The sequence below is a fragment of the Sturnus vulgaris genome, chromosome 1 (assembly GCF_052056855.1).
Source record: "Sturnus vulgaris isolate bStuVul1 chromosome 1, bStuVul1.hap1, whole genome shotgun sequence".
NCBI lineage: Eukaryota > Metazoa > Chordata > Aves > Passeriformes > Sturnidae > Sturnus > Sturnus vulgaris.
Window position 1 is genome coordinate 13553756 of NC_142243.1, and position 19977 is coordinate 13573732.

The following is a 19977-nucleotide window of genomic DNA, read 5'->3' on the forward strand; positions in this document are numbered from 1 at the left end:
AATTGGGTGTTGAGGACAACAAAGATCCAGAGAGATGGGTAAGTGGACAGAAGTGAAGGGCAGAGCTGGGAAAGAGAGGAAAATTGATTGGCACTGAGAGCTGGATTTGATGATAAGACTGGCAATAGCAGAGTGATGTGCTGTTGCCAATCTCAGCTGTGTAGTTTTCTGTTTTTCCTAACACAGATAATTTTAAATAAAATGAGGTGAACAAGTAATTTTTGAATTTCATTTTCTTGCATTTATTTTCTCCCTAAGACTGCAAAGCTCTGTAGATGATGATGATATTTTAAAAATTCTGTAGGCTTTCAAGTAGGAAAATATTTCTGATAAAGCTCTCTTTTGGCTAATGAAATAGCAGCTTATGTGTGAGTTAGTATTGATGGCAGATTCAGTAATGGCATGTGATGCAATTACTTTACTAGAGAGAGAAGCACTTAGACACAAATTTAAGATATTTCTGAACCTAGGCGTCAGCTGGAGGTGATTGAAAATACACTATTTCTGCACATGTCTTCTCATAATTACTGTGGAAAATATTGTGGCATTATAGTAAAAAGCAGAGAGTTTAGGATGCTAATAGCTGTGGGGGGAAGAGAAGTCCCAAAGAAATGCTATTCTATAATCCCATGCTAATCTCCCCAACAGAAAGCAGAAGAAGAGGAGCTTGTCCTCACACCTGATGGCACCAGGGAATTCCTGACTTTTGAGGTTCCACTGAATGACTCTGGGTCAGCAGGGCTTGGCGTGAGTGTCAAAGGTAACCGGTCAAAAGAAAACCACGCCGATTTAGGAATCTTTGTCAAGTCCATTATTAATGGTGGAGCAGCATCCAAGGTAAGAGGGAATATCTGTGTACTTTGGTCTTCCACTCTGTACTTTGTACTTTCAGTTTTCCATTATAAGTTATTTTGAAAATAACCATAGATCGAAGAGGAATGAGATCTCTAGTGTTCTTCAATTATACCATCAAAGGTAACATTTAGATTTCTACTCACATGTTTGCATGTCCCAGGATTTAAACAGCCCTAACAGATCCGGGAAGGAACGAGCTGTCTCTGGTACAGTTCCATTAGTATGCCATTTGAGCAAACAGGTTATGATAATAGCTTTCAGTGCAAGTCTGTAATTGGAATAGACATTTCCTATAGTGGCTGCAATGGAGGCTATTATTGCAGCATTCATTTGGCCATAAACCCTTAGGACTAAGTATAGTTTTTGAATATTTCTCTTTTGATTTGTTTTTTATTTTATTGTCTCCAATACACAAAGCTCCCTTTGTGGGTGTTTTATGTAACTATCTATAATTTTTACTTTTCCAGGATGGCAGGCTTCGAGTGAATGATCAACTAATAGCAGTTAATGGAGAGTCATTATTGGGCAAAACAAATCAAGATGCTATGGAAACCTTAAGGAGGTCCATGTCCACTGAAGGAAACAAAAGAGGGATGATTCAGCTTATTGTGGCGAGGCGAATAAGTAAATGCAATGAGGTAATAAGCCATTGATATTGGGATTGGCAGTTTTCACTTCTGAGGTATTTGTGTTTACAGGAGATGTCATGTTTCCTCTGAGACTTGAAAAATAATATCTGAGAAGCTAAAGAAAGAGAGAATTACAAAATTATCTGAATTTCAGTGTTAGACATGCTAACGTTATTACTGATCAATAAAGGTTTTCTTTTGAGTATTTTTGTCAATGAAAAACAGGAAACACTGAATAAAACTGTATTGATTTTGTAATTGGATCTCACTGTTTACGTGATGTTTGTTCAGCGGAGTTTTTATAGAGGTCTATTAGATCTTTCATTTATAGACTTTGTGTTAACTGACTTGTTTCTTTGTCACTTCCAATTTTTTAAATTAAGAGTAGAACTCTTATATTTCATTATTATACTATATCTAAACAAAAGTTTCATGTATAGATTCTGCAAAACTTCATACAAAAAAAGCAGTCATTTTGGATTTTAACTATATTGTGTCTTGGCCTTAATTGCAGGGGAGGTTGAACTACTGAATTCAGGGTGAAGTGATTCTTCTGATGATTTGCAACTTTTTTCTTCTCTAGTGCAATGTTAAGTGTTGATGTTTTGAAATATACTAATGATTTCTAATAGCTTATCTTCTATTTAATAGTAAGTAATGGTTTATACTAGGAATATATAGACATATACTGAGAAGGACTGTAGGTGCTGTGGAGGACTGAATTAGACTTCAGAACAAGTTGGAGGAAGAACTGAGTTAAATAGGATACAGCTGAATGGTGTGTCAGAAAAGCATCTCTTCTTAGAAATCTCAAAGTCAATTCTTTCATTCTTGCTAATACAGAAAGATCTTACCAGGAATATTATTTCCTGATCATCATGCTTCAAAAATGATGTGCACAAATCGGTTTACTATCTCCTCTCCTGCCTATGGGAAAAAAGAATGGTTTACTTTTTAATGCATAAATTTAATCTTCAGAAAAAAATCTGTCCATAGTGTATTATAAAATCATATCTGGAAAAGACACTAGGCTTTTAAAAAGTGTTAAGCTCGTCTTGGTTAACAGCTTATACAAAGTTTTTATACACATACATCTTTATATATGCACACTGCTAGAAAGCCAGCTTGGATGCACAGTGTTTCTTGCTTAGTGTTGAAGGAATTCTGCCCTTTCCGTATGTAGTGATGTCCTTATCTAGCCCTAATTTAGGCTGTCCTTTGGAGACTCTTCCTTACTTTTAACCACTATATATTACTACATAAAAAGGGTGAAATATTTTTGACCATTTCTGTATTTAGTTTGGTTTTTTTAGGATGTAGATGATCCCTTTTCTTCTAGCGAAAGTCTTGAATTAATCCAGACAGTGTAAACATGAAGGGAGTAATCCAGCAGTGATGAAACAAAGACATTTCTCCTTGAATCCAGCATAATTTTTACTCATTCAAGAACAGCTTGGTCCCCTATATCTGCCTGACATTGAGTACTATTTATTTTGCAGAAATCATGTGCCAAAAGCAGCACAGCTGACTGCAGTATATGTGCTTCAAGATGAAAGAACTGATTGCGGAAACAGATTTAGATACACTGAAATGTACCTGCACAAGGGAGGATAGGCCCTGTCTTTCTGGGCCTCCTTTACAGTTTTTTGTGCATTTTCCCAACTCCTTAAGAAACTGGCAAGATGAGCTATAATGATTAGGAAAGCATTGATATGTCACTATTGCTGTAGTAATCATCTTTACAAAATAACATTTGTAAGTAATTTTTCCTCGGAATTATTGCTTTTATCACACTCATCCAAAGGAAATACTGTTTGCATATTTTAATATGATGAAAGGACGACTTGCATGGACATAAAGCTATTTACCTGCTGAGCTGGCAGTATGCAAGAAGTCACTTTTCTGAAAGTCTTGCAATGCCCAGACTTCAATGAGATGAAAAGCAAAGCTTGCTTTTTTCCTGGTATTTTGCAATTAAACCCTGTATCCCCCTTCAGGAATGTGACTGATTTAAACTTCAGATGTTATTGAGCTGATATAATACTGATAAGCTGTGATCATGTTATTTCTGTATCTTGTGTTAATACCATATATGAGTATGGTATTCAGTCAGCTCAGTCTCTCAGTAGTGGTTGTGTGACCTGAGAACTGGCTGGAGACAGCATTGTCTTAGTGCCTGGCCATGTCCTGCAGCCTTAGCTATATTATGCTTAATTCAGCAACACAGATTGCTTAGACATGCTGGTATACAAATTTTCCCCTTGGAAGATTCTAGTAACAGCCACCAGGAAAGATTTTTAGTGTTAGAACACAAAAAGAAATGACATTTAACTTGAGACAAAGTCAAGAGCTTGTAGATTAGAAGCAAAAGCAAAAAAAGGGCAGAACCTTATCTTAAAAACTCCCACCTTTCATCACCATAGAAGAACAGATTCATTTAGTTTGAAGATTATTGACTCCAACCATTAACCCAGCACTGCCAAGTCGCCCCCTCAACCATGTTGCCAAGTGTCACATGTACGCAAGTTTTAAAGACTTGCAGGGATGGTGACTCCCCCACTTCCCTGGGCATCCTGTTCCAAAGCTTGACTATACTTTTAATGAAATATTTTACCTAATATCCAGTCTAAATCTTCCCTGGCACAACTGGAGACTGTTACCTCTTGTCCTACCACTTGTTACCTGGGAGAAGAGACCAACCCCCACCTGTCTAAATCCTCCTTTTAGGCAGTTGTAGAGAGCAAAAAGGTCTCTTCTCAGACTTCTGTTTACTCCAGGCTAAATGCCCCCAGCTCCTCAGAAATGGGGGTTTACTGGTTTAATTAAATATAAAAAGAAATGTTCAACTTTTGAGAAAGCATTTGTGATGTTTTCTATGCTCTCCTCCCTCTTTTTGTTCTTCAAAGGAGTCACCATAAAAAAACAGCAGATAAAAATATCCAGTTCAATTGATTTCTTTCCTTTGTTGGTTCAGCATTGTATGTGCCCACGCTGTAGACAAAAACATAGCATTGTTTCTTGTTAGTCTGAGCTACAGTGAAGTGGAACTGGCTTGTTTATATTTCTTTTGTGTGTCACCAAGAACAGTGTTCACTCTGCTCTGTTCCAGTGTGTGGTCAGTCCTGCCAGGTCGGATCTTGGCTGATTCCCTGCCATGCCATGGAACACCCACAAGTGTCTCAAAAGGGAAATCCGTACAAGGGGTGATGCAAAATAATGCAAAATGCAAAAATAATTGTGCTAAACATCTGGATGATAAAAGCAGTTGCTGTCTGGATGATAAAAAAAATCCCACAACAAAATAACAACAAAAAGAACAAAAAAACCCCAAGCCTTTCCCCCCCCCGCCTTCAAGTCCAGTAATTGTTTTGCATTTGCAAAGTCAAACTGACTTCCTTTTCGATAGACTGCACAGCTTCTTTCTTCAATAAAACTGAATTTGTATTGGATTTTTAAGGAAGCTAGTGGTATGAAACTGTTCTCTTGGTTTTAATGTCAATTTTCATAATCAGCCCTAGGAATTGCTTAGGAGGCAGAATTAATTTGTAGCACGGCTCTGCAGATTGTTGTTTCTGCATGTTTCAATTTAGACCAGGACTTTTACGTACTTCTTGTATTTTGTTTGCTGTCTAGCAGTGAGTGACAGCTCGACCTCTGTTGTCCTGGGTTGAGGGAGGCAGAACAGTTGCTTCTGATCTGCTGCAGGGGCACTGTCTTTGTCAGAGAGCTTTCTTTGGCTTCTTGAACATGAAACTGTTTCAAAACTTTGTGAAGTGACCTCGGATACTCCTTTCCCATGCTGTCATTATTCTCAAACAGCTTCACAAGTTCTCATGTTGTAAACTAAGCCTTCAGAGCAATTATAATAATACAAATGTACATAAACACCAGAAGAGTATTATCTTGACTTCAGAGAGGCAGGGAGGAGATAATGTGTATCATCAGCCCTTCCATAACTGTAGAGTCAAAAGAGACCACAAACTTCCCAGAAGGTAAAAAGAGATTTTGTGCTGCTGTGGTTTGCTGAAGATTTGCCTGTAGAAAGAATTTTCATTGATTCACCAGGAGATAGTGTGTAATCCATCCAGGTTTTAAAGTGAATTGTCTTGTAGTAAATATTGATATAAGCATGGAGTGTTAGTGTTATGAATGAACTCCAAGCCAAAGCTGTGTATCTGAGTTTTTCTCCTCTTTGCATTATGTCTATAGAGAGTACAGCAATGTAGAATTCTGCAAGCTGCACTCACTACTACAAACATTGAAAAATTGTGTTTAAAATCTCAGCCACTCCAGACAAAATCACACACTGAATATTTGATGGACATTGTTAGATTAGTATAACAAAACAATTTAATTTGCGATTTGGCTATATCTGAGGATCCCTTGCCCACCATTTTGAAAAAGTTAAACATTCTGTTCTGTCCTATGTTTTCAGCTTCCAGCCTTGTGTGTTAGCTAATCGACTTTCCTACATGAGCATGGAGAGACTCTTTAAGACACATTTCCAAAGCGGTGAAAACAGGGGGGAAAATGGAGAGAATAACAATAATATTGACTTGATATTCACATACTGCCAGTTTTTAACACCTCCTTTTTCAGAAGAGGCGGCCATCAGCTTTTTAGATCTTTACCTCAGGGTTGAAATTTTTTTAATTGCTCAGATTTAAGGAGAAACAGTGGAGCTCCTTGTGCCATGCTCTGTTAATTAGTGATGCTGTTATGATTAGCCTGTATGGGCAAACAGCTGGCGGCTGCATCTCCAGAACGTGCTCAGCACTCAGGCACGACTGCCAGGCACATCCCTGCAGCTGGCTGCTCCATGTGCTGACTCAAGAAAATAAAGGTAATTGTTACTTTTGGAATCCTGCACTTTTCAGTCCTGCAGCCTGGACAGCTTAGAGACACAGATTGCTTGTCTGCGCTCTGTTCATGTCACAGGCAGGCAGCACTTGTCTGCCATTAAGTGAGAGAGCATCACCATTTTCCTCAAAATGAGAAATTTCAAGGGTTTTTCTTGTCTAGAACTCTCCCTCCCTTTTTTTTTTTTTTTTTTGACAGAATGAATATTTTGCCAAACCTGCCTGAAATGGAGGTTTGCAAATAATTTGCAGATCCCCAAACTTTTTCATGCATGTGTGTTCATTTTTTTTGTCCATTTGAAATCAGCAAACTGTGAAGCAGAGTCCTGATTCTAGACTGTATAAGGACCTCATCATTCATTAAATAAATTGACTGATAGATCAGTGAGAGACTTTGCAAATGAGGGGTTTCATTATAAAAGAAACAAGCAAGCATCTTTTCCAGGATGTATGCAAGTATAAAATATCCAGCATCATTTTCCCCTGCATGCATTACCTAGTTACCTACATTGAAATTTATGTGACAGATTTGTTTTTTTCTTTCTCACTAGATTAGTTTTGTGATGACCTTTTGGAAGTTAACTGTCAAAAAGCCTTTAGCATCTTCTCCAAACACAGTGATTTCCCTGTTCATTTCCATCTCCTACTCATTGATAAAGCTGTTTATCAGCTCAAGCTATTCCCAGCTCTGATTCCTAGGGGACTCTAAAACTCTTCTCCATCCTGAAGATCTATCTTTGTGTCCAATTCTTTAGGCAGATTTCAGCCCAGAAAATGAAAATTTAGTTTCTTTAATGCCTTGATATCAATGCGTTGATACAGACTAGTAGTATTTTAAAAGTATCTATGTTGGAAAAGGAAGCTGTAGTATTTTGGTAATCTTAACCACAATATACAGATAAGAAGGTAAAAAGAAAGCCTGGAGAATAATTCTGTGTGACAGAAAGGGCTTCAGCATTCTGGATGCAGTGTCATATATAGCAAATTTGTATACTGACTTCTTTAACACCCATAATGCTTGCATGCCTATATTTGGATAATTTATTTTCTGAAGGAAAAAGGGAGTCTGATTCTTGTTTCATATTTTAAAAAAAAAGTTTGTTTATGCTTTGAATATTTTCGCACTCTTCTTGTGCATAAACTTTTTTCATATTTATGTACGTAACTTCGGATAGGATGGATGATGGTGTTTAAGTAAAAGAGACTGCATTATTTGTCCTTTTATCATCTAGATAAGCAGCAGCTGGGCTAGCTAGTACAGACAGTGCTTTAGCAAACAGCTGTTTTTTGTCTGAATGACAAAGGGTCAGGGTAGAGGCCTTTTTTAATTTTAAAAAAATTTAATCTTTCTTCTCTTTTTAATTTAAGAGAATGGAGAGAAAAGGAGCTACAGGCAATCTGTGGCATGGGAGGTTTTATTGCATTTTTACAAATATGATCATTTAGTATAGATCAGTGCTAAGATCCAGAGAGGGAACTCCCTCTTTTCAGTCTAGAGAGAAGAGCGATCAAAGGATCTTATCAGTCAGTGTCTATAAATACCTGATGAGAGTAATAAAGAAAACTAATCCAGACTCTTCTCAGGGCTGCCCAGTGCCAGGACAAGAAGCAACAGGTACAAACCAAAATACAAGAAATTTCTTTACATGTAAGAAAAAAAAAAAGTCCTTCTTAGAGGTCAACACTGGCACAACTTGCCCTGAGAAGTTGAGAAGTCTCTGATCTTGGGAATATTCAAAACCCAGCTGGGCAGTGTGCTCTTGCAGACCTTGCTTTGGGCAAGAGGTTGGATTAGATAATCTCCTGTGGTTTCATCTACCCTCAGTTGGTTGGTGACTCTGACCTGGCACACTAAAGGGTGCTCCAGCAGCTGCTGATAGGGGACCAGTTGCCACGTGGATTTCTTTCCTTGACAGGCCTTTAATGAAGTTAGGAATTTGTACAACTTTGTTTATATTACCCACTCTTTATCAGGTAATCAAATCAAATTATACCAGAAAGTGCTGAGAGTGGCTAAGAGAAGGAGCTAGGATGTGTAATTCCAGTTCTTTATTAGAAATGCACTGTGAAGAACAAGTTTATTTGAACTGCAGTCTTGATTTGGACTGTTGGATTGTTTGTGTTGCCCACAACGTATTTCCAAATTCTATGGTTTTTTTTCTCGCACAGACTTTCTGTTAGCAATGTAAGGAAAAGGCGTTTTGTGGGGTTTTTTTGCGACAACCAGTTGTCTAATTTTTGGTGTTTTATAAAAGGCATTGTATCTTCTGTAAAATATTTGTGTAGCTGACTGTCAATGCCTTTGTTTAAACCCATCTTTTGAGATGCTAATTAGATATGGAAAAAGTTTTATTCACAGAAATTATAAAATATGTGATTCACTTTACAAAACATGGCCATATAAATGCAACACTCCTGCTATTTCTTTTATTTACCCTGTACTTTACTGTACTACCAGAAGTGGATTTCTATATATTTCTCTGCTTCTGAACCATCTTCTTGTCAGTGTCTTTCTGAAAATCTCTTGAGATCTTTCTGCAAATGTGTCTGAAAGTTGATGGCTTGTCACTCGAAGAAGGACTGTGTGATATGGCTCACTAAAAGCTGGACACTTGTTACATGAAGTCATCAATATAGCACTGGGAGAATAAATCCCAAAGCACTTTGATATTTTCACACCTTATTTAAAGGCAGTGAAATAAAGGGTATTTCATAATTTAGTACCTTTATCATGCAGGTTTAAGCTCTCAAGCAGTCTAATGTTGCTATGCTCTTTCTTTCATAAAGTGTTTCAGAAGTTAACATTTCTTTTCAAATGTGCCATAGATTCCTTTCTAACAGAGTCTACAAATATTGTTTAATTTACTTTTCAGTAAAGCTGTCAGTTGTAATCTGCAGTTTAAAAAAACTAATAAAACAAATCCTCATTTCACAATTTAAACCTTATTGAGTCTAATTCACTTGCAGTGCAAGTTTATTATTCTCCTGCAGCTTGACGTGCCTCCAATTGTAATTGTGTTGACCCTCCGATGCAGTAAATCTCCCCGGTGCTTATCAAACTGGGAGAGATAAGTCTACAATTTGGAACTTCATTAAATATCTCATTTATATTAAACAGATGATGGCTTTGAAGAGAAATAATAACTTTTACGGAGTCTGCGACCTCCCGATGGCGGTCTCCTTGACCGTACAGCGGCGTTCCACAGCCCTCCACCGCCGCGCCCCGGGCGCCGCGCCAGCGCCCGCGTGTCACGAGCCGTCCCTCCATCGGCTTCAAAGCCTCTGCTGGGGAAATGGGGCCGAGTGCTTTGTAGCCCTTGAAGCAGATTTTTTTTTTAAAGCCTTTCATAGCGTACATTTCTTAGTCGTCTGGGAAGTGATTAATAATGGGCAGCTGTTTCAAAAAGAAAAAAAAATAACAACCAACAAACATGTTGCTTGTTGTTGTAATTCCTGAAACTATGAACTCGTGCTTGTTTGGAGATCAGTCAGTACTTGGAATAAATATTACCAGTGGTTTCAAATAGTTTGCAGCATGCTCAGTATCTTTTAGTATCTGGTCCCCACTGTATTTTGATATGTATGAAATAAATGCTGTGGGATTTGTATAAGGACACTGTTTTTAAGATTTAACTATATGCTTCAATATGAAGAGGCATGTTGGTGTGAAGAGCTAATGCTTTGATATCTGAGTTCATACTATTTTTCTACAAAATACAACTATTTTTTAATAGTTGTTTACTTTTTAATAGAGCTGAATTCTCAATGTTCAGGTGAATTGGTTTAATGGTCTTGGCAAAGCACCTTGGTAGCATTACTGAAGGCTGGATGGTGTGGGGATTGGACCATGGTGTGGAGATTGGGCTATGGTGTGCTGAGTCTCTTATCTCTGCAGGGAGCAACTGGGCCCTGCTACACTGGGCATCCACAGTGACCTGTGAGTGTACAGGTACTCATTCCTAGGGGGCTGTGCTGACAGCAGAGCTGTGGCTGATGAGGTTGCTAAATCCAGGTAGATGATGCCAAATTATGTTCTTTGCCTGTCATGGGTGCTGCATTACCCGAGCTCCGATTCACTGGGGCTCACCAAGGAGAATTTGACTTTTTCCTGTCCTCTTGAAAAATCTGACAGGCAGCTGTAGGAAAACAAAGGATAACCAGCTTCTGCAAGCAAAGGCTGGGCTGGGAAGACACTCAGGGCAGTCTTCTGAAGGAGAGCAGCTGGGGTGGGCAGGAGGCTGTATATGCAGCCTTTCTGCTTTCCCTTGCATGTGGCCAAGCAGCCTGTGTCCATCACTTCCACCACATACTTCATCTGTCTTGTGATGCCCTGGGGAGTCTAGTTGCAGTTGTGGACCCGGCAGCTCCAGGGATTTGAGAGCTGGGGTGCAGGGCACCCCAGATCTTGCCAGTTCCAGTTTTTGTGTCTCTGCCTGGATGCTGCAGGAAGAGATTAGAGGAGCTTCTGGGCTGAATGAAACATGTAAGATCTCTTTACTTTGCAGTCAGGATAGACAGAGCAAAGAACTCAAAAATAAAATTACAGTGAACTCTGACAACTTTTGTGGTTTTTTTCTTTTGTTCCTAACTATGAAACTTTGGAGTGTGATGATTTCATTTGAAAGCAAGTTGCGCCACTGTGGCAGCAGCAGCAGCCCAATTCCAAATGAGAGTTCCTATTCCATGCTCCTGACAAGGGCCTTGTTGTGTTCAGCTGTCAGTGTGCAGAAGATGGCCCAGCTGTCTGCTGATGGTTTTGAAAACAGTCCAACTGTCTGTTTAAGAAATTATCCAACAAAGAGACACCAAAATGGAATGGGTTTTGTTCACCAATTTTCTGCTGAAGGGTTTGAAATTTGACAGGGCACCATGGGGGGTGCAGTGTAAAGGGGTTAGAAAGGTGGTCATTAGGCAGAGCTGTCACTGCAAATTATCTCTGTCCAGGATGAGAAGTTCTAGCTCATTTGGTGCTCAGACAGGTCTAGGCCTTAGGCAATTTGTTACAGTTCCCCCATGTGGTTAAGGGGACACTGGGCACTAATTTTCCCCTCTCTTTGCAGTTGGAATCACCTGGGAGCCCCTCTGGGCCAGAGCTGCCCATAGAGACTCTGCTGGATGAGCGGGAGCGGAGGATTTCCCACTCCCTGTACGGCGGGATCGAGGGGCTCAGCGAGTCGCCCACAAAGAACGCGGCGTTGGGCAGGATAATGGGTGAGTCAGAGCAGCTCTGCTAAGCAGGGCATGTTGTTATTTCTCTCTGTGATTCATTGAAAGGTGATTAATGTGCTATGTGGGAATTGGGAACATGGAGGTTGCACTGACCAACTTAAAACATGCCTTAAAATTCTTCTACGCAAGCCTTCTGGATAGTTAATGTGAGGAAGAAGGCAAGGTGGGATTCTAGAGTGAATTTTGTATCCTGTGACAGGTCATAGAATGAATAATAATAGCATTTAACATGGTCTTTCAGTATCTGGTTTGGGACAATAAATTATTGGTCAGTCTAGGCTCCATGTTGCATCAAAGTCAACGACTCATGGGAATTCATAATTTTTTTTCAACATTCCTTCTCCTCTGTTTTAGCCCTACTAAAATGCAAAAATAAATAAGGCAAACTTGCATCCGTTAATGCTGATTAGGGACTTACTAATTTCTTTGAATTTTTGCTTTGTATGACACCTATTTTAATACCTATAAATAAAATCATAGCTAATTTTAATCCCTTGTGTAGATTCTGTGCCCTACCATCTGCATGGTCCCAGTGGATAATGAGGTTATTAGCGGTTGCTTTGCAGCAATTCAACTCCTGATGTACAGAGCTAGGTAATAAAGACTTGCCTTGCCACAGGAGTGGTTGGATTTACTGACTAGGATGGGATTAGTTTGAAAGGATTTTCAAGTTTAAACACAAAAAGCAGCTTGATGAAAATAACACCTGACAGAAGACGTGACGTTTGCTCACTTGAGTTGCAAGTTTTAAAAAGAAGACATGGCTATTAAATCTAGGACTTTTTTTTTAGGGTATTAGATACACAGAATATATTAGAGGATGCTGCTATAAACTTGATATGAAGCAAGGATTAACTTAGTTTTCAATTGCTTTAGATTAGTTTTTGGCCTTTGAAAATTAGTCTACCACTTAGGCTTTTCCAGTCAACAGTTTGTGTGTATTTTTCACCCTATATATTTGGACTGTTTCTTTTTTCCCCATTTTTTCTTTTTAAAATAATTTTTGTATTTTGGGGTTTGCATTTTCTTTGTGGTAGCAAAATAGGACTGTTAAATTCTCTGAAAATCCACAAGTTTGCTATTTAGAGTATTTCTTCCAGGAAGCCTTTTGTCCTTTTTTGTGCATTTGGGCAATGGTAATTAGAAACATACCATATTATGTTCTATTGCATTTCATTTTGTGCAGCTTGGAAGAAAAAATGTGCACATGAAAATCAAGGCAGTGTGAAACCTTGTCACCCAAAGTCATATGCTCTTAAAGATAAAAATTTAGAAAAAAATTGTATTTGTTTGTCAACAAATTTAAAGAGTGATAAAATAATTTGAAGTCTTTAGCACTACTCTCTCATAAAAGGAACCAGTTCTTGTGGTGTCAAGGCTTTAGATAAAACATTTGCAAAGCACTGCCTTCTGCTTTTTCCATCAGTGCTGCAGAGGATTTACACACAGAGCTCATATAAGTGTTAACAAATTATCACTTAAACACGTTGTCCATTGATGGGAGAAGGAGCCCAGAGAGAGTCTGGCTGCTTGTGTGTCAGCAATGCAGTTTCCTTTGGCATCAGAGCAGCACAAGGCTTGCCATGCCAAATTGAACTGGTAGCTCATCAGTCTGGTGTCATCCCTTTAGCAGTAGCCAGTAATTGATGTTTAAACTACAAAAAAAAAAAAAAAAAAAGTATTTCCAAAGCTGTTAACATCTAATACTTTTAGATAGCTTTGCACTGTATACATAGGCGGGGAAAAAAGGCCCAAAACCCCCCATCATTCATTTTCTAAGTTTCTTATAACCTGAAGTTAATGTTTTGATTTCCTGTGAATCATTGTTTTTCTGAATTGTTTTCAGGGGCCAGGAACTATGTAGAAAAGTGGTTGTTTGTGACTTTAATCCATTGAATCTTTAGTGGAGGCATGTTAGTGGAAAATCAAATTGTTCCTAAACCTCATAGTAAATTGATCTAGTGGCATGTAACTAAAAACTGGTCTTTCCAGGATTGGACTGTTCCCTTCTGCAATCACAGCAGCTTCACAGACCTGTGATGTTTAAACCCAGTTTTTGGGGAATGGTCAGTTTTCTAATAGACTATTTTTAAAACTTAATCAGTACCACTAAATTAAAACTGTAGTGTTCATAATCTTTAGCATGCAAGTTTTCTTGCAGTGCTGTACTACAGAGAAGTGTTGCCTGTTGAGAGAGATAGGTACAGTTGCTTGTTTCAGAATAGCTAACATTTTTAAGACTCAGTCACTTTTTATGCAGTGGAATCCCTGTCTATTTTGGCATTGGTAGTGAGAAAAAAAGCAAAACTTTTGTTATTTTGCCGAGAATGTTTGTGTGGTGTTACATGACTCTTCCTCTCTTGAAAATTGGCCTAAAAGTGAGGATTAGTCCTAAGAACAATCTGGCTGAAGACCACTGGAAGTCTTTACCTTCCCACACCAGTCCTGCCCATGAAAACCAGGCCAAAGGAGTTTTTTTAATGCAGTATTGCTTCCCTTGAGTGCTCTCCCCATACCAAGAAACCCTTTGATGAGTTCTCTGAATCATCTGATGGCTTTTGATTTACCCCACAATGGATTTAACTATGTAAACTTTTAGTCCTCAGTACGTTTTAGGGAGGAGATGACAGCTTGTTTCCATAGATGAAGGAGTAGATCTTCCTGCTGCTTTTGCTCTTGGATGGGTTGTCTTCCTTCCTAAGTCAGACTATTGAAAAGTAAGAATCTCAAAGTCTGAAAAATGCCTGCTTGTTTTAGTCATTGCTTAAAGTTGGAAAAAAGATTTTAAGAGTGTTTTGTTCTTTTAAATACCATTAATGTAATTTCAGAAAGGTATTTAAGACAATTTCCTTACTGTTTCATAACTGACAAACAAGAACTGGAGCCTTGCTGTGAGAGTGGGAATAAAATACCAGTTTTAGGATGTGATTTAAATTATGTAAAATAGTGTTTGCTTACTGCAATAAAGCTATGTGAATCTTTTCATGTTTCTGATGATTCTCATGTTGATCTACTTTTCTAGGTAGTTATTGCTATTATAGATTTTCTTATGCTTTTTATTTGATAATATTTCACTGAAAATTTTGATGGAGAAAAGATACAACTTTCTGTATCCAGGGAATACTTTTAGTTTGAAGGAGATGGGATATTTTATTTATATAAATTGGGTCTTTAAGAATTAGATGGCTGTAATAAACCCTTATATTTATTTATTTTAATATTTACAGGGTGCGTGTTATTCAGAATAACAACTGTATTATACTGGTTTGCTTGGCTCTATAATTAAAAATTCAAGTCTTCTGACATACCATTCTTGTATATATAATGCATTATGCTCCTGAGTTTTGCAATATACAAATACATAGCTGCTGTCTATATAAATTATTCTTATTCAACAAACAGCTTACTACAAAGTCCTCTTTCATCTCCTTCTTCTAGTTGCTGATATTTTTTTAATGAACTTGCTGCTAACAGTGACTAAACAGAAGTTATTTATCGGGGGGTACACAGAATAACAATCCCTTGCACTGAATGTGCTTTTCATCCTGAAGGATCCCCCAGAACTTTGTAAAATTTGATGGTTCCTACAAAACAGGAAATACTCTGTTCTCTACATAAATAATTGTTGTCTTAAGGGTAGAATCAGGAGGAAGCACTACTGACAAAAATTTAGCTAGAGATGTAGCGTGTGTGTCTCAGTGAAATGAAAATAATCCTTTACAATCAGAATATAGTTCCTTGGCCAGTAATCTCATCGAAATGTGGGGCTCTTCTACAATAGTTGACAGATCTGAGCACTTTCTTGAAATCCAAGGCCTGCATACAGTGGAGAAATTTTTGTTGTTGGTCATTCTCCAGGCATTCGTTGTACTATTGGTCTGAATCCCACAGCACCAACATGCTCATGAGTCATTCATAAGGTAATCCTGGGTTTTGAACATACGGTGAGAGTGTTCAACAGATTTTGTAGACCATCCTTTAAAGAGAAAGCAATAGCAAAAGCACAAGGATCAAGCCAGAAAGAGTTCCATGACAATGCAGTGTCAGTATGGGAGCCAAGTTATCCCAGCAAACATATTAACTGAACTTCAGGGAATTTCAAGATTTGAAAGGACCTGGAGCAGATTAGCTCTACTTGAATAAACCTGTTATTCATACTATGTATTGTGTGCGCTCAGGGTTTTTTTGGAGTGCTTTATGTTGGTGATTTAATTCAGGTACAAAGTATTTTCTGGTGTATTATAGGTGTATAATAGGTTTGGAGGTGTATATTATTTTTTGAAATATGCTGCTTGGCATATTTTTCCCTGTAGGATGAAAATCCTCATAGACCTGGACCAGCCATTTGGTACTTGAGCTCTGAGGCTTTGTTTTCTGCACAGACAGATGGGAACTCTTCTTACCCAATAGTTTGGTGTGGTCCTCAGGCTGTGCTTCTTTAGATTGGTAACTTGTCCAAGAAATTTGAGCATCATTGTCCTGACATGAGAAACATTTGAAAGGGAGAATGTTTTACCTTGCTTAGTGCAGTGTCCAAAATACTGTATGTTATTACAGATTACCTCACTGAAGTTGAATTAATATGTGCAAAACTGGACTTGAAATGTAGTCAGAGTCTAAATTTCACAGAGTGTAAATAGCACTTTTCTAGCCTGAGGGAAAATTATTTTCTTGACTAGGTTTGTAGACAGGTTGAGCAATGCCTTAGATTCGTAGATCAGTCAAATAGACTGAAGATTACTGGGTTTGAAGTTTCTTTGATGTTTCCTTGTAAGGTTTCTCACAACATTTGTGGAATGAATTCTCCAGGGGTATTTTCTGTCCACTTCAGCTGAGTTCTCTACAAAGGATGCATTGAGTCCAGTGCTGAGGTTTGTCCAACCATCTGCTGGAGGTGAAGCCTTTCACCTGTTTTTGCAATGAAAAGCATAGGCATGTCAGCTGGGTTTTCTCCTAAATTCTAAAGCAACTATTAAAATGTCAGTCTTCACCCCTGTCAGATATAAAGAAGGGTAGTGAAAAGTTAAAAGTGTTACTGAATTACTGTAGCCTCTCAAATGGGAAGTTCAATCTGCCGAATGCCATAAGGTTATACCTTTTCACAATCAATTCTTTGGAGACATTATTAACTACAGAGTTAACAGTCTTGCAGGCATTATGTTTGGAAAGAAGTACATTACCAGGCTAAACATTAACCTGTCCATCAAAGGAACTATTGCTGGGCAGAATCAGCTGTTATGCAAACTGCATACATTCATTTCAGTTTGACAGTGATGAGATGTTCACCATGCAGTACCTTTTTCTTCCAGCCACTTTTTCAGCCTTCTTTAATGATCCCTTTTGAAGCCAGTTTTCCCCTGTTTGGAAAGATTACCATATGTATTACCTAGTGCAGTGAGGATTTTAGCTACTTCTTTACACATAAGGGTTTTGTTTGTTTTTTTGTTTATTAATAAATGCATGCAAAGGTACTGATGGTAATTGAAACCTTTACAAAAAAGAGGAAAACTTTATTTTTCCCTAATTATTCACTTTTTTTTTCCATATCTATAGGGAAAGTAAAAGATGGAAATAATTGATGTGTCCTAAGAAGCAGTTTAAGTTATGGAAATAGAAGTTTTGTGATACATTACTCTTGTACATCATAGTTTTAGAATAATTTTCAGTTTGTTGTAAGATTAATGGTTGATTAAGCTAGTGTGTTTCTTCTCATGAGATGTGACAATTTTACAAATTGTTTTTGTAAGATCATACCATCTTTTAGCTTGTACTTTCACAAATTTACCTGATGAATTCTGCCACTGAACTGACTAATGTTGAGTCTTGGCATAGTCCCTATCATGTATGTGATGGTTCTTGTTTAAGTGTTTTAACAAAAGTGTTAAAACTTACTTCAATTTGTTGATAATAGAATTTGGTAATTCTTTTTCTCCAAATTTTGCATGTGTCCACTTCCCAGCATCACTTGAACAATTTCTCATTTCACAAGGGCCGGACTGATCAGGAAAAGTGATGGCCTCTGTTGTCCTTGTGGAACACATTCTTTGTTTCTACCAAACAAGGTGATACAAGAGGAGATACTGTCTTCTAGGAGAGGTGCTTTTAGCAGTTCCTCAGCCAGGACTTGAGACTAAGGGTACAGACAGAAACATGGGAGGTTCCCTCTGAACATCAGGAAACACTTGTTCAGTGTGAGGGTGACCATGCACTGGCACAGAGTGCTCAGGGAGGTGGTGCAGGAGCAATATTCAGGAGCAATTTGTTTGAGGTGCACGGCTGTAGGTGTCTCTGCTTGAGTGGAAAGGGTTGGACCAGAAGAGAGGTCCCTTCCAAACCTCAACCTTTCTCTGATCCTGTGGTCTTGCAGTAAGCCACAGAAACAACTGGTGTTGTGCATCACTTTTCAGACTTATGCACAGGAAGATGGGTACAAAGTGAGGCATAGTTAATTTTATTATCTGCATTGTGTCACTCTTATCAGTAGTGCCGCAGTTTGACATAACCTTTTATCATCTGTGATGAAATATTTTTCAAGGCACTCTCTGCACTCTGCTGTTATTTAGTTTTGGGTTTTTTTCTCCCTTTTGTCCAGGTAAATATCAGCTGTCTCCAACAGTGAACATGCCCCAGGATGACACTGTCATTATTGAAGATGACAGGCTGTCAGTCCTTCCTCCTCATCTCTCTGACCAGTCATCATCCAGTTCCCATGATGATGTTGGGTTTGGCACTGTTGATACTGGTGGATGGGCTAAAGCTGCAATTAATGAGTCAACAGACTGGTAAGAGCATGGTTTAGTGGAAGGAAAAAAGAGAGAGCTTAGTTGCCTCTTTTCCTTTAGTTATATTTTTGGCTACTGCTAATTTTAATTCTTTTTTGTCACATTTGGATTTTAATATTTTCAAACTGGTAATTGTTCCTGTTTCAGGAAGGAAGTCTGTACAAATACTTCTGGTTGCAGTTTTGTGCTCTGTTAAAGCATATTTGTGGAAATGTTACTCAGACAGTACGTTGCTGTGTTATATTGATGACCTAATTTTAATCTAGTTGTTAACTGACCTAGCTTTTGTAAAAAAATAACTTAGCAAAATTTAAACGCCTGAGTTTATGGAAGATGAAAGACTGATTGGAAATTGTAATTTATAAACCTCACTAAATATTTCAAAGTTTATAAAACAAATATTTTAATTTTTTATATTCTATTGCTTATCTAAGATCATCTCAATACTTCTGTATACTTCCTTGCTTTACCTAATGATATACTAATCTTTTAAATCTGCTTAAAAGTCGAAGCTCTTTGTTTTGCCTCTGTGTTAATGCTTGTGCAAAAAGAGGTAGTTAAGATTTCTTCATTATGTGTGAAAAACTACTGTTCATATTGTTAAATGATTTGCAAAGATGATGTACTGTAATAGCTCTACATTTAAATATACAGAAAGTAACAGTTCCACGTTTAAAGCTACAGAAAGTAACTTTGTATGTTTAATCCATAGTAAAAATAACTTTTGTGAGTGCTAGGTTGACTCTCCAATTACTTTACACATTTTAACTCAAGAGCCTTAATGAGAAATGCATTGAGCTCCATTATTGACTTGCTTAAGTTCCTGGCAAAGAAATACTGTTTATTGCTTAGTTAGTACAATTAATACAGATCTAAGATTTAATTTACAAGTCCTGTAATTATCTATAGTAATAGCAAAATAAAAGCCCACCTCTGTATGCTGCTACTTCTTGAAGCTAGATAATTACCACAAATGGTGTGAAGTACATGAATTTTCTTATTTTTCTTGTCTCTTGAGCCTGTTATGAATGTGTCAGCAATATCTTAATAAAACAGCAATAGCACCTGCTGGCTGATATGCACCTGTCAGCTTCTTCTTGCTTTAAACCAGTTTATTTCATCTTATATCCAGGAACTGAGTTCTGTATTTTAAGCCCTGTTTTAATGATTGTATGAAAATGTAATTTTTTCATTCTCATTTACTTTTTTTTTGATGTTGCTGTTCCTTCTTATGGACAAGCCATACCTGTAATGTGGGTCCATGAAAAGTCCATTTGTCTTTTGTAAAAGCTTTTAGAGCTGAGAATCTGAGACATTTAAATAGAATAGTTCTCAAGCTTGCACATAATAGCTTATTTCTGAGGGAGCATTTTTAGCTCAATGTGAGCAAAATCCTATAAAATAAAGCCCATTTGAAAACTGCAGATGCTTTTACATTGACTTCTGCAGTGTGTCTTGCTATTTACTTCTTTGTAAACAAAGTAAAAGTAAAGAAAACAGGGATTACATAATGTACAATTGATCACACTCAAAAAAATTTTAAGTGTGCACATGAGAAACTGTAAAGGTCTTCAGATACTATGGCACTTAGAAAAGCTAGATCAGTGTTGCTCTTTAGTGTCT

At 37.8% G+C, this 19977-nt stretch overlaps 1 protein-coding gene across 12 annotated transcripts in view; it reads left to right on the forward strand.

Annotated features, from left to right (window-relative positions):
• The window catches only part of PARD3 (par-3 family cell polarity regulator), a 442545-nt gene that overhangs the window by 267537 nt on the left and 155031 nt on the right, over positions 1–19977 (forward strand). For all 12 annotated transcript variants that reach the window (XM_088159644.1, XM_088159672.1, XM_088159667.1 and 9 more), the window contains 4 exons: positions 649–837; positions 1323–1493; positions 11404–11554; positions 18165–18354. In XM_088159644.1, coding sequence (XP_088015770.1) covers positions 649–837; positions 1323–1493; positions 11404–11554; positions 18165–18354 — 701 coding nt within the window. The remainder of the gene's footprint in view (positions 1–648; positions 838–1322; positions 1494–11403; positions 11555–18164; positions 18355–19977) is intronic.